At 37.8% G+C, this 15,620-nt stretch overlaps 1 protein-coding gene across 2 annotated transcripts in view; it reads left to right on the top strand.

The window, feature by feature from the left end:
* MYT1L (myelin transcription factor 1 like) overlaps window positions 1-15,620 on the top strand; it is a 127,176-nt gene that overhangs the window by 99,487 nt on the left and 12,069 nt on the right. For both annotated transcript variants that reach the window (XM_085217966.1, XM_085217965.1), the window contains 2 exons: window positions 5,374-5,457; window positions 6,821-7,042. In XM_085217966.1, the coding sequence (XP_085074092.1) occupies window positions 5,374-5,457; window positions 6,821-7,042 (306 nt within the window). The remainder of the gene's footprint in view (window positions 1-5,373; window positions 5,458-6,820; window positions 7,043-15,620) is intronic.

Genomic DNA, 15,620 nt, shown 5'->3' with positions numbered 1-15,620 from the left:
ACTGCCTCTCTCACCTGAAGTCTTAAAGCATAGAATCATAGAATCACAGAATTGCTAAGGCTGGAGAAGACCTTCAAGATCATCAAGTCGAGCCTCAACCTAATCATACTACCCTAACTCTAACAACCCACCACTAAATCATGTCCCTGATCACCAAAGTACCTGTTGCATCTGTTATTCACCAGTCTTGTTAATATACTTCAGAATAAAGTTTGGCTTGTTTTTAAATCACGATGAATTTCTTATAATTATGTGAAGTCTGAAGAATGGAAAGAGAAATTTATGGAGAAAAGCTGTTACATTGTCTGCCTTAACTATAAAAGGGATACTTACCAAAGGCCAAAGGAAGCAGATAGGGCCTCACAAGGGTGGAGTTGAGGGGGACAATCACCTCCCTTCACTGCTGGCCAACCCTCTTTTCATGCAGCCCAGGATACAGCTGTCCTTACAGGCTACAAGTACATACTGTTGGCTTGCATCAAGTTTTTCATCAACTAGAACTCCCAAATCTTTCTATGTAGGGCTGCTCTCAATTAGTTCTTGTTCCAGTTTGATATTTGAGATTGCCCCAACTCAATTACAACACCCTGTACGTGGCTTTGTTGAACCTCATCAGGTTCATGTGGACCCATTTTTCAAGCTTTTCCAGATCCACTCAGCTTCGTGTCATCAGCAAACTTGCTGAAGTTGCATTCAATCCCACTATTCAAGCCATTGATAAAGATACTGAAGAACACTGATCCTGAGACAGGCAGCTGGAGGACACTACTCATCATCAGCCTCCATCTGAACATAGAGACATTGACAACAACCATCCAACCAATTCCTTATCCAATGAAGAGTCCACCTTTCAAATCCAGATATTTCCAATTTAGAGATAAGAACGTGATGTGGGATCATATCAAAAGTACTGCATGAGTCCAAATAGATGACATCATTTGCTTTTCCCTTATCCACTGGTGCTGTCACTTCATCACGTAAGGCCAGCAGACTGATCAGGCACAATCTGCCCTTGGTAAAGCTATGCTGTCTGTTTCAGATCACCTTCTCATCTTGCATGTGCCTTAACATAGCTTCCAAGAGGATCTGCTTCATGATCTTCCCAAGCAAAGATATTAGGCTCATTGGTCTGTAGTTTCCCAGATCTTCCCTTCTACCTTTCTTGAAAATTGGAGGGTTTTTTTCCTTTTTCCAGTCAGCAGGAACTTTACTCAGCAGCCATGACTTTTCAAATATAATGGAGATTGGCTTGGCAACTACATCGGACAATTCTTTCAGGATCCTGAGATGCTTGTCATCAAGTCGCATAGACGTGTAGACGTTCAGTGTAATCAGGTGTCTTGAAATTGCTCTTGTTTACAGTGGGAAGATTTAACTCCTCTGAACCAAGCCTAGATGTTCAGACTGGAGAGATGTGGGAAGCCTTACTGCCAGTGAAGACTGGCAGTAGAAGAGTTCATCGAGTACCTCAGCCCTTTCTTTGTCCATTGTTGCCATTTCTCCCTTCTCATTTATCAGAAGGAATATATTCTTCTTGATCTGTGTCTTCTGACCAGTGCTTCTGAAGAAACACTTATTATTTTTCATATCCATTGCCAAGTTCAGTTCTATCTACTCCTTGTCTTTCCTGATTCTATCTCTCCACGTCCAGACAGCATCTCTGTGTTCTTCCCAAGCCACACATCCCTGCTTCCTCTGCCTGTGCATTTCCTTCTTATCCCTCAGTTTTACCTGCAGTCCTTATCCAACCGTGCTGGTTTCCTGTCTCCTCTACTTGATTTCTTATGTTGGGGGATGGAGAGTTCTTTCGCTCTCAGAAAGGCATCCTTAAATTATTGCCAGTTGTTTTCTGTTCCTATGTCCCCGAGGACAGTTTCCCAAGGCATCTCTTCCAATAATTCCTTAAAGAATCAGTAATCCTCTCTCTTGAAGTTCAGGGTCCTGACTCTGCTCTTTGCCAGGCCAGTATTCTTTGGGATCAGGAACCCAACCAGGACATGGTCCCAGAGTATCTTTATTCTTAACTTCTTTAATGATCTCCTCTGCAGTAGTAGCGTGAGATCCAGTAACGCTTCACCTCTAGATGCTCTGCCCAATACCTGGACCAGGTATCCTTAATGGACTCCAGGAGTCTCCTAGATTGTTTGCAGCGTGCCATTTTGCACACTGGTCATAGTTCTCTAATTGCACCATGGCTTCCATATCCTCCTGCTAAGTAATATTGTGTGCATTGGTGTAGAGGCACTTCAGCTGGGCTATCAGCCATGTTACCTTCTTGGAGAAGCCCTCCCAAAGTTCTCTCGGACAAATCTGAGGTTTTCCTTTGCTGCATCCTGAGGTGACAGTGTGTCTTGGCTCTTCTGTTGCAGTCAGCGGTACATCTCCTTCCCCATCCCCTAGTTTAAAGTTCTGCATGGTAGTATTGACCAGGAAAAGAAGAACATCTTTTTTCTTAAAATAGCCAGTGTCCCCAGGAGACTTACTGCTTTTACACTGAGCCAATCCCTCACTGTTCAATTCATTATATATGTCAAGGCCATTCCCTGAGGCGGTGAGGCCAGCAAAAGGCACCCTCTTTAAAAGGGAGGGAAACCAGTGGCCTAAATCCCAAGCTATTGAGTGTGGAAGATTCTGCATTATATCCGTAGTTAAGCCAATTCCCACATTGAAAATTGTCATTTACCTTGCTTGCATCTGAGTCAACATTTTTATTTGTATTTTATGCACTTAATTCTTTCAGTTTTAGAAGAAATTGCTTGAAAAACTTATTTCCTAAATGGCTGTCATGATGTTCAGGTATCATTTATATTTAAAATGGCTGCATGCATAATGTACATAAAGGCAGATTTAACCCTGCCATAACTTTCTGCAGTTTCACACAGACATTTAATGTATGCAAGATGTTATATTGGATATACTGTCATTTGAATTCTCTCATTGTCTTTTATCTTCGTAGATGAAGAATTAAACTGAAATCAAAATGAAGTAATATGTTTACTTTATAATACTTTTTGGTTAACACAGGATGAAAAATTAAAATGAAGTCTCATCTTTGACATATGTTTTCTTGGTGAATCTGCTGTCAGAGGAAAAATGAATTAATCATAACCTTGGAAGATGTCTGTTGGAAATGTTTGCTTAGAAGATCTGAAAAGTTTTAGAATTTCCTAATAAATCATAGTGCCAAAATAGAAAGATCTATTGCAAAAAGATGATGCACCAAAACACCAATAAATAGGTGGTAATTGAATTGATTTAATATGCGGTAAGCATTAAATCATTAGTCAAGGCAGAAATTCTTAATTCAGAGTATGTTATGAAAATGTCATCATGTGCAAGCATATCCATCTGTACACTTACTAAAAAAATGTTGCTTTCTCAGACATTTTTTTAAATATTCAGCTTTCAGATGCAAAACCTGCTAATTCTCACACAGTGAGTAAAACTAATTTCGCAGATAACCTGGGGATATCTGTAACTCCCATCCTTTCACCTTTGTTTTTTTCAGTCTACATAATATGAATCAGTAAAACAACCTGTTCCCAAACAGCATCCTTGCTCCATACCTTGTTTTCACTTATTCTAAACCCCTCTTGCTTCTTTGCTCCTGCCTTTGACTTCTTCAGATTATGACATCATTAATTTCAATGAAAACTATTCTTCAGTGGCAAGGGATTTATACACAGGGAACTAGGATACTTTGGTGGGTGCTATAAAAGCTGCTATAAAACAGCTGCTTTCTTTAAAAAGGAAAATGACCAGCTACGTTTGTATTATGGCATGGGATGAGAAAACAGGCTGCACAGGTTGGTTCTTGATATAGGCAACGGAGTTGTCTACGCTATTAAATGGTTATAATGTGCCCTGGCGTGGTGCTGGCCCTGGGCCAGTGGAAGTCTACCAGGCAGTTCTCAGAAATTATTTGGGGCTCCACACATGTCCAGATCATTCTCTGTAAGCAATATGAGTGTGGCTGTTGTGTTTAATAGAGAAAGAGTGTTGAGTTGTATGGATGTGAACTAGCTGGTCTTGGGTAACAACAATAGCTCTAGGTTTTTTCTGTTTATCAGTATAGATGTAGCCATGTCATCTCACTAAAAGTTGCTAGGTAACATGCCAGTATCTTGTCTCAACATTCCTCCTTTTATTTAATTGAATTATCTACAACTTTACAGTATACAGACTGTTTTTGCCTATGGTTTATTTCTTATTAACCAACACAGAATTCTATCCATGATTGCATAGCCCTTTTCTCTATTTGTACCTCACAGTCCTCTCTAGCTTTAATAAGACAAAATATTGCGAATTTTTGCTACCACTGTTTCTGTCTCTTCTTTTTGTATACAGGACCTACAGGACCATACAACACTGAAATACTTTATGTCATGCTGGAAACAAAAATCTACTCTATTTTATTTACTTCTTTCTCTGAGACAAATTTTATAATACAACTTTGTCTTTCATTTCAGTACATTTGAAGGTGTTGCTCTACTATTGGATTTCTTTGTATATGTTCATATGTTAAGATGGAAATAACATTTAAGGAGATCATAAAGCATGGTTTTTGGTGTGTTCTCAACAGAGACAGCAGCTACTTAAAAAAAAATTCTGCCCATCTTTGAATATCTCTTAGACTCATGGCCAATTCTACTAAACTGCTTCTGTAATTAACTCTTTATATGCGAAGAGAAAGTTGAACTTGTAGATCCTGGAATAGATAGATATTTTTCCATCTTTTGTAGTTAAAACTGCATTCTCAGTGTTTAGTTAAAAGTAGCATAGTTTAGTCTAACGTTAACTTGTCTGGGCTTAGCGTTCTGAGCACTTAAATTCTTTCTAAAGAAGGCATTGTACAGCTCTAAGCTCTGCTATATTTTTATGCAGTAGATCCGTAGGATTCTTACATGGTACTTTAGTTTTGATAGTGTCCCCAAAAGAAATCTTTTGTCCTACTGACAGATCCAAAGGCTCCTAAGTTCTGACATTCTTGGTTCTCAGCCATACAGAGGACGTAATGTCTCTGAGCACTGAAACACTTCTATTCCTCTCAAAGCTGCTATTGCTGCTGCTGAGTCAGCTGCGGGGATTATTAGGCAGAGAGCTAGGAGCTTCATTTTCTGTGCCTTCTCAGGAACTGTCTCTGTGTGTGGTCTACATAGAGCTTACAGTCTTGTCCTTCCATCACAGACTGAGTTGCTCAGATTCCCCTTTGTGATTGTATGCTGCAATCCTCCCTATTCAAACTACTAAGCATTAATTTTGGAAACTGGACAGGATTACCCACTCTGCCAATTTTCACTATAGAAAGTATATCCCTTGTTAACTGTATGAAAGAGTGAGAAATTGTGGTTTAAAATGTCTCCTTTCACTCAGTCTTTCAGGCTGTCCGCGAGCAAAGAAGAGTGGGATCAGGATAGCACAAAGCAAGGAAGACAAAGAAGACCAAGAGCCAATTAGGTGAGAACAAATATTGTTAAAGAACCTTCAGTGTTCTGTAACAGATTGTATATATATTCAGCTTTTAAGACAAACATTTTGGTTTGTAGCTATCCAAGAATATGTGTCTTAAGTGTGAAATAGTTTTTCTTAATAGGAAATACATAGCTCTCTAAATCTCAAGGAATTCTGCACTGGCGCATTTGAATTCAGTGACTGCAAATCAAGGACCCATGCTGATTTATTCTTGCCAAGGATGTGATCTTCTCTAAGTTAAAGCAATTTAATTGTGCCTTTCACATGAAATTCGCAAGCTACATAAATGTTTATCTTCTAAAAAGCCCTACAAAGTTTACATGCTGTAGACAAAACATACATGCTAAACAAGGTAGTCACAAGAATAGAGAAATACTTAGGTGAAAGTACTACTTAGAATCTGACTGCTCATTCAGTTTGTGAGAAGAGGAACAAATATTTACCTATAGGTCTTTGCTTTTTTTCTTGAAAAGTGCTCTGATTTCAGCAACTGCTGCACCTGGCAGCTTTAGTGCTCTGAAACATTCAGAACTGGATCCTCCATGTAGTGTTGCAGCAATATGTTAGCGTAGGACAGTCAATGAAATAACTAGCCTTGTTTTGGCCTGTGCTATGTAGTGGCATACTGACTGAAGTATTTTCTTTAAACATTTCACTTTGAGGATCTTATTGTCTTCCTTCTAACCCTGAGTGTTGTTTGGTTTTCGTTTGTTTGTTTGTTTGCTTGTTTTTAACTATATAGGGCAAATGTATGGGGGATTCCCTAGTAACAGATTAATATGGAGCTGTCTTCACTGATCTCTTTGGGCACGCAGTGCAAGTTTGTTATAATCTCTTCAGTTCAGAGAGTGGTTAAATTGTTTCACATTTCTCATGCAGTAGGCACTATGATTTTGTATAATCTCTCATAATCTGACTCTTGATTTTTAATCTGACAACATCCCTTTAGTGCAGAAAAGCATCACTTACTCTGTTCATACCTAACATTTCCAGGACTTTGGACAAGGGTTCTTTAAAATCCATACACATACTTAAAACATAACAAGGATGACACTAAATAGGATTTTATGGTCACAGAGTTTTTTATGGACAATTTCCCTACTGAGTGGAGCTCCATAGGCATCATTGCAATTCCAGTGTGCTATTTACTTGTAAGAAGAACTTTTTTATGTATTAGCAAAGCTCTATTTGTCATTTTACTCACTGGAGGGTATCTTGACTATTTTTAAGACGACAGTGCATGATTGTTCTTTTCTTTTCATGTCAGGTTTATTTTGACTTTGTTGTAGAGGCTACCAGGTATATGATGGCAAGACAATAAAGTTTATCTCATCTATCTGCTATCCAGATGTCCAGTTCCTGGTTGTGATGGTCAGGGTCATATAACTGGAAAATATGCATCCCATCGCAGTGCATCAGGGTGTCCTCTAGCTGCCAAAAGGCAAAAGGATGGGTACCTAAATGGCTCACAGTTCTCTTGGAAGTCAGTGAAGACGGAAGGAATGTCATGTCCAACCCCAGGATGTGATGGCTCAGGACACGTCAGTGGTAGTTTTCTTACTCATCGTAGGTGAGTGACCATGGTTTATATTTTTCACTTAATTATATTATTTAAATCATATTAACAATATTTGGAATACAGCTTTTTGTCATGAAATTTCTCTGTTCCTTTTGACATTCATTATTACTTCAAAAATAGGCTTCACATTTATGTTTTTAGATAACTGGAAATAAGGACTCATGATTTCTTAAATGAAAATCTTTGCAAGTAGAGACCTGAATCTGAATCTATAATACACAGAAGATTTTAGGGAAAAAAAAAGTGCATAACAGTAACTGTAAATATGCTACTGCGTTATTGAGTGACTCTGAAAAAATTGCTTTGGTATAGACTTCGTAAAACACATCAGAATCCACCTGGTTTTCAGAGATGTTGAATATACTGTTGATTCACAAATGAGCATGGAATGAAAGTATTTTCAGAAACCAGTTCTATAAATATGATGTACTTTTTACTTATTTGGTAATGAAAATGTTAGCTCAAAATAGTCAGGAGATTACAGAATAGAAACCCAAATAGAATACATAAGATTATTTAAAAATAATGGAATACAAATATTTGAGAAAAGGAAAACAAAGCCCTTTTTTACATAAATTTAGCAAAAATAAGAGAACTTCAGAGATAACATTTTGCATAGCTTTTAAGAGGTTAATGGATTGTCTATCAGGGATAAATTTTGTCCCTGTTTTAAAAGGTGTTTTTGGAGCTTTAGATGGGAATCTGAATGTGAGCATGACTACAGTGCCAGGGCAAAGCTCTTCTTTTATTCCATAGTAACTAATATTGCTTCAGATATGTCAAGTCGATGTGCTTAATTTGTCACCAATCAGCAGAGTTCTCTCAGCATACATATTAGCTAGATGCAATAGTGTCTTTTATGTGTTATTTGAGATTTTATATTCTGCCTTTTGTAAATAGACATTAGTGTTATGTTATCCAAACAGCTATAATACTTGGAGACTGAAACAGCAAACTGGCTTGTGAAAATTATACCAGCTATTGAATCAGTTATTGTATACAGAGAGAAAGGTTTCTAAGGCACAGATTTCTTAGAGCTGCTGTTGCACCTTGTGCTCAAGGTACATTCTGCTGATAATAATGGCCTCTTGAGATGATCCACAAAAGATAGGAAGTCAGTACTTAGATTAAAAACTGCTCCAACTGTCAATCAAATAGTCTGGAAGTTAAATATATGTATGTTTGTACGTACATATCTCTGAAGAAGGAATGAGTAGTCAATGGAAAAAGTCATGAACTTTAGTAAATTCAGACTCCTGTCCTATGTACAAGAGCACCAACAACATGCTTGTTCAGTGTTTGGTTTTCCTGTCCACAGAAATTCTTATGAATAGTCTTATCAAGGAATTTTGTGCAGGAAAGAATGGCAACAAAGAGTTACCAGGATGGATTTGAAGCAAGGATTTGGAGTAGTATGGTTCACAAAGGAGACAGGGCCAGAAGGAAAGGCCAGTGTGAAATAAGGTGACCTATTACTAATATGAAAATGAATTGGAAAGAGTCTGTAGATAGGTAAATGAGATAGGATATAAGAAAATGCAATTTAGTTATCACACAGTGGAATTCCAAGAATAGGAATCTGCATTTTATATTTAAAGCAAGTTTATAGAATAGGATTTATGCTTGAGCAGCAACAGCATGTCCCTGGGTTTGCAAACTGGGTTTGCAAAATGCTTAGGTATGATGGAAGAAAGTAATAGGCATCACGTAGTGCCTTTTATCTGCTGAAGAAATTTAAGTAGAAGTTAGAAGTGGTTAGAAGAGGATTATTTTGGACTATCCACATAATATAGGATAGCCTAATTAATTGTAAGGCCGTCAGAAAGCCTGTAGGAAGATAATAGCAGTGCAGTCAGTGTACTCAGGTATACATCCTGAGGTGAAGGAGCATAACCTGGGTTATTTCCTCTGAAAATTCAAGGTTGGTCTCAGCTCTAAGTTGCGCAGCTGCATTGCTAAGCCTGTGAACAGGCAGGCTAGAAGATAAGACAAAGCTCAAGACAGGAGTGATCTTCAGCAGCTACTTGCTAGAAGCAGACTTATGCCTGCACTCATACACTTCCTCAGAGAACCTCTGAGCTCCCAAACTCTCAAGGTACCCTTGACAAATGAAATGACAAATGTCAGGAAAGAAGGATGGAGCTGTAGATTTTCACGTGCAGATCCTTTTTCTCATTAAATGTTTGCTAGAAGCAGACATGTCTAAAAGAACCTTTAGTATCAACTTCCACTACTGAAGTGTAGGCATGTAAGTACCACTGTGGTCAAATCTCTTGGTGCTCAGGGCTGTAGCCTGAGTCTTTGTCCAAAGGATAACATCTCAACATCTCTGTATTTGTGTGCAGAGTGTTGAAAGGGAAGTAGGTCTATAATCCATACACTTCACATCTCTAAACATATGCTAGTGGCTGCAAATTCATTTCTAAATTGTTGGAGAGCTTTTGATTTGTGTGCCTGAAGCCATCTTCTCTCTTACCATTAGTATTTCTTAGTTTTGGAATTTAAAAACTAGAAAATACTTAGCATTAGCTCAGTGAATGTGACCCTTAGAATTGAGCTGTATTATTAAAAGAAGTACAGCAGCAGTTATTTAAACAAAGTCAATTCTGCAGAGTCTTAGACCTGAAATAGCTTTTGTGTTGATGCAATACAAGGCCCATGGATAGACAGTAGAGCTTACATTGCTCTAAGTTGTCTGAGATACTAAATGTTAGATACTCCTTTCAGTTCATGGAGAAATGAAAGTGCCTAGAATTTAGGTGAAGAGCAGGAGTCAGCTCTTTGGGTAAAGCTTATTTGAAATGAAAGCTCAAATATGTAAGTAAAAAAACATATTTCTTGTATTTGAAAATAAGTGCAAAGATGAAAACTCAGAGACTTTACTAAACGAATGGAAAAATGCTGTAAAGTTAGATGAGATCAGATACGTATATTGTAATCTAATAACACAGTTCACTATGGGGTAATCCAAAGTAGAGTCTTGAAAAGGTACACCAGTATTTTTCTGCTGAACCATTTGCCTCAATACAACATTTCTTGATCACCTCCCTGGACAGTGACTCAGTCACCTCCCTGGGCAGCCCATTCCAATGCCTAACCAGTCGTTCAGAGAATAAATTTTTCTTGATGTCCTAACATCCAGCCTTTTAAAAGCTTTTATTGTTTTTGGTTTTAGCTGCCTATTCAATCTCCACCATTAATTTATTTTGCTCCTTTCTTACTTTTTCCTAGAAGCTCTAGGTTCCATTTTGGTGGGAGGAAGTCATATAATGTTAACAGCACAGAAGAATTAGTTAAACTCACTATGTTTGGCAACTTAATTACAACTAACAGTGACAGGTGTCATCATGGTGATATTACTGAGGGATGAGAGACATGCAAATGGGCCAGCAGATTTCTAAGAAGTCAAGGAGACGATCATGGCAATTAAATATAATAATAATATATATATAAAGAAGAAAAATATGAAATTAAAAACAATATAGTATGATCTGGGTTTTTATTCATCAGTTGCTAAATCAGGCTCCCATGCTATTTCAAAACAAGCAGTAGAGCAGACTAGGAATCTTTATGAGCCAAAGGTACAGCATTTCATGTTTGTACATCTGTGCCTGCACATAGGAATTACTTTGGCTCTATATAAGCTGTTTTTTGGTGGCCATGACTATGATAACCAATAAAATGGTGCCCAGGCCATGTTGGGGTGAACGTTAGTTGGCTTGAGCTATGGCATATGGACATGGCTTGAGGTCATATCCAGGCCCTGTCTGGTTGAGTAGTATAGATCTCAATTTTCTAATATGCTTCTCCTGAGCACTGATGGAACAGATCACCTGGTCTCACCAGCTGGCTCCTAGAAGCACCCTTCTTATCTGTGCCATTCAGCCCTGAACGGGGTTGATGGTAAAGAAAGGCCCAGAGTGCTCCCAGTTTTTATACAGACAAAATAAATCAATTATCTGGCACCCAAATACTAACACCTATATGCTGCTCATGTCCCAGTGACAGATTGTCAGAGATTTGTAACTCCACCAAATCCATGTTTATTTTCATGATGACAGCAGAATTTTTCTCTAAACTCAGAATAATACCTCATGAAATGTCAAGTCTCACTTTAAACAGAAGTATTTACTGAATTATTGTTTTTCCTCCTTCCTCTTCAGTGTAAACAAAACAGTTGTATACAAATAAATTCTGAGAAATATTTTTTTCCTATGACATTTGGGAAAAAAATGAGCCCAAGGCAGACATCTACTGTGAAAGACTGCAGTAAAATCAGTTAAAATTTGACAAAAGTCAGAAGTGACTAAAAGCAGAGCCTGTTCCTTGAAAGAGTTAGGCTCTTAAACTGCAGGTAGTTCTGCCAGCTCTTTTCATTACAATCCGGAAGAAGGATGGAATAACATTTTAATCAAATGCAGTCTACTAAACTGATAGACCCCTAACAGAGAGCTAATCTAGAAGGACTTAAGAGGCTTATTTACCTTGGGAAAGTCAAGGAGAAAATAATATGAAATTCATATTAGAAAAAGCAGACTGCACACTGTAAGCAAGAAAAATCACTTAGCTGCGCAGAGCTGGCAAATGACAGTAGATGGTAATTTGTACATGTGCTTGCAGCGTGACGTCTCCTTGATTTCAGGCACTTAGCAGAAGCTTTCTGGTTATAAGCCTGTTTGTCCTCATTACAGACACAGCCCATAAAAAAGTAGAGATCACTGCATGGCTTTTTAGATTACAGGTGGGACAAATTTTCCTCTTCAAGTTCTGCTGTCTCTCTGCTGCCTAGTGAAGTTCGTAGAGAAACTGTGCTTCTAGCTGGACTTGGTCACTAAACAAGTTGCTTGAAATTTTTTGGCTACCCACAAAAAATAATCAAAGGTATGTTGCTAGTGATACACCTTGCCTATTACACATAGGCAAGTCTCAGTCTTCACTTTCACAACACTATTTGAGTTACCAGCAAGCCCACCAGTCTTCAGATCATCTGTACTGTTATGTGCTGTAACGCGACAGTAGAGAGACCGATAAACTTTGCAGTAACCAGAGTTGGGCCCCTACCTCTGGGAAACTCTCATCAGTGGTGCTCTATTAAGCGCCTTCATTGTCCCCATAGTTTATAGGGCCACCTTCACACCTGTAATGTGCTGCAATGTTTCCTCCTTTGCTTGAGAGTAGTGCAAGATTTTTAACAGTTATTACATCATTGGGCAACAGGCAAAAACCCTTTCTCTGTTCAGGAATGATAGAGGTCAGTGCTTATTGGCATGTATGAAAAGCCCATCTGCAGAGCCTCTACTGTCTAAGCAACTTAAGTTAGCAAAATATCATGTAGATTTGCCACAGGACTAAGTATGCCCCAGCTGAAGGACAACTTTAGCAGTGTTCTTACAGTTCCAACACTCTGAGATTGACTCAAAAAAAAAAAAAGCTCTATCAGCTTGTGTGTATCATGGCCATTCACTCTATATAGCAGTTCTATGTGTTGCTTGAACAACCAAATTTTAGCACTGCTTTAACCCTCCCACTCCAAACTAAGAAAGTAGTTATTTGCAGGAAGTCTTTCTGAAACAATGATCAATTATAATTAAAATGATATCAAGAAGTTTACATTTAATTTTAATCAGGCTGTATTTTTTCTCTTTCCACTTAGGTAATGTTCTAAGTGTTTTTAGTTCTGGAACCAAAGCAAATATTTGTTTAAACAAAAATCAAATCTGAGCTATTTTCCTCAGCAGCTTTATAAAGCAGCTTGCTGTAGAAACTGCCACTTAACACATCAGGATTTTAGTCTTCTTATTTTCCCTCATGACTGAAAACTTAACTGAAAGTTTCTACACTGGCATTTAGGTATGAGTTGGAAGTACACCAAAAATGCTTTAAAGAGAGAATAAGGCTTAAAAACCACTACATTAATCAGAAATTATTTTTTTCTGCGTGAAGAATTCTGAAATAGAGCTGAAGAGATAGTTTCTTCCAACACAGCACAAAGGCAGCTGGTGTTGTGTAGCTGGTGGGGAGGAGGTGATTCCTACATGAGTCCCAGTAATCTCCAAGCAAACAGAACTACCTTGTTTGCAGAACCTCTCCATCACTAACACTCCTGGACTCCCTTTATTTCACAGTTCAGTAAGAAGCTGGGGAGAAGCCAATCACGCTTGAATGTAAATAAAAATGAGTGCTCAGCCACAGAGGGTTCCTTTTATCTTTGCTGGTGCTGTTCTCAGAATATTTCATCCTTTAAGGTGTATAGCAGAATTTACTCATGGGAATAAGGAAATCTCTACAGCTGGTACTCTTCAACATAGAAAAAAAATGAGTGGCTCATGGATTTAATATTAAACCAAGGAAAGGGTCACTTTGATCATTGAGTTTGATCTCTTAACGTGAACTTCAAACACTAGCAAACAGCTCTGGAGCTTAGTCAAAAGAGTAAGATTTCTTCCATTAGCAAAATGAAGCAGTAGTTTTCACTGTGATCTGTATTTAGCTGCATTTCAAAAGGATTTTCTCCAGGGCTTGTTTTGGATCTATCTGTAGTTAACAGAGGTCCTGGGACATATTCCTTTCTTTACTCTGTGGATGATGCTACTTTTAATAAACAGGAAAAGGGTTTCATTTTCTTAACTTTTCCAAAAAATTACCAAAAATAAACAAAAAAACCCACAACAAATAAAAAACAGCAAAACAAAAATCCCACAATGGTGGTGAATCTTTAAACATCTTAAAATGTTTATAAAATTTATAAAATTAGCCCTCAGGATACTTTGTTGTTACTCGAGATAAACCGTCTTGTTTCTTTATTTCCTGTTCTTTCTTTCTCTGTAAACTTCAGCACTTCACACACCAAATACAAAAGCTGCATTTTATTTTGACCTATATCTCCTACTTTTCCACATCCCCAAATTGCTGCTTGGAGAATGTTTTCTTCACTTGATGGGAAAAGTACAATTCCTTTATCCTGAAGAGCAACCAGACTATGTCTGTCTGCTGAGACCAAAAAAAAAAAAAAAAAATTAAAGTGATAGCTAAGATCGGTCACCCAGGCAATTACTCCACTTGGTCAATGATCCCTCCATTCAGATGACTTTTCTTCTTTGTACCCTCAAAGACAGCACTATTATATTCTTGATACAGTTCAGCATTTTAGCCCATGTTTCATTGTTTTAAACTAGATTTTTTTGTAAACGTGTACTAACTACTAGTGAGAAATCTCCTTCAAACTTTTTCCCCCAGTAATTTTTCTTTTATTTTGGGACCAATTCAACTTTACTTTTCAAATCTAATGATTATATGACTAGGCACTGTTTGCAATGTAACTAGACTAATAAACAAGAAAAAGAAAATGCATTCTTAACATCATATTCAACTCATAAACAATGCAATGACCATATGTGCTTTATCCTAATTTCTGCATGTAGTCTTTCTGCATACGTCGTAGATGACTGGGTTTCTGTAAACCACTACTCCTCATTAAACTTGGGCCAAAATGCAAATGTAGCTCTATATGGATTGGGCTTATTTTGTGGATTGTGCTACTTGTACTTTACCTCTGCATTCCTCCGTTTGCAAAGTGTTCCTGAAAAAAAGAACTCCAATTAATGCAGGAGTATAGTGTATAGAAATGTCTATTGCATCGACACTGCCATTCTTATAAAGCAAAACCTGCATGATTATGTCCCAATCATGCACCTCTTTATCTAGCACCCATTCCCAACAAAAGCAAATTTGCGATATAAACGATGTGCTTCAATGTCAGATGTACACAGCCAAGCAGCAAAAATTGAGGCTTGCTCAAATTTTAGCACGTACCTTACAGGAGGTTTGCAGGACGTGACCCCAGGTCACTTTAATTCAACAGTTTAATTCATTTTTTTCATAGGTTTTCTGTAAATTGTTGCAGTGGCTCACTTTCAAGGATTATATACCACACTGCACTTTTCTTTCTCAAATTAAAGAACTGATAGTAGAAACTCAGTGAGAGCCAAGAAGTACGGCATCTCAAGGAGACAAGTTGCTGATGACCACCAGTAGAATCTCAGCTCCTGCTGAATCAGGAATTCAGAGGGAGACAGGAGTTGAGTATTGCACTTCTCACAGCTCCACCTGAAATGCTGTAGCTTCAAGCCCTGGAGCATCCACAGTCAAACAGAGATAAATGATGCCTCGTTATGTGTAGACTATTACACCATACTCCCAGAAGTGTTGTTAGAAAGCCTTATTCATTTTTAATAGAGAAGAAAAAAATGCTCAACTATGCTTGTATTTTATTTTACATTATTATTCATGTGTATGAGAATAATGGCAGTGGCAAGTGAGATAATTGTGATTAATTTTATGAGTTCTTTACTGGAATGAACAAGCTCTAGACTTCTCCAATTGTGTACAAGTCAGTGGAAGGTTTGTTTAAAATACAAAAAACAAACCAAAGCAGGAATACACAGTAATTTGACTTGTAGCAGAAAAATCTGTGACACAGTATCAACTGTAAAGGCTTTAAAATTGATAGTATCCTTATCAGAATTACTAGCTAGCTTGTTTGTCTTGGTCTTTATTTTTTATTTTTTAT

The sequence above is a fragment of the Meleagris gallopavo genome, chromosome 2 (assembly GCF_905368555.1).
Source record: "Meleagris gallopavo chromosome 2, MGAL_WU_HG_1.1, whole genome shotgun sequence".
NCBI lineage: Eukaryota > Metazoa > Chordata > Aves > Galliformes > Phasianidae > Meleagris > Meleagris gallopavo.
Note: the sequence above shows the minus strand (reverse complement) of the source record. Positions and strands in the feature narration are given on the sequence as shown.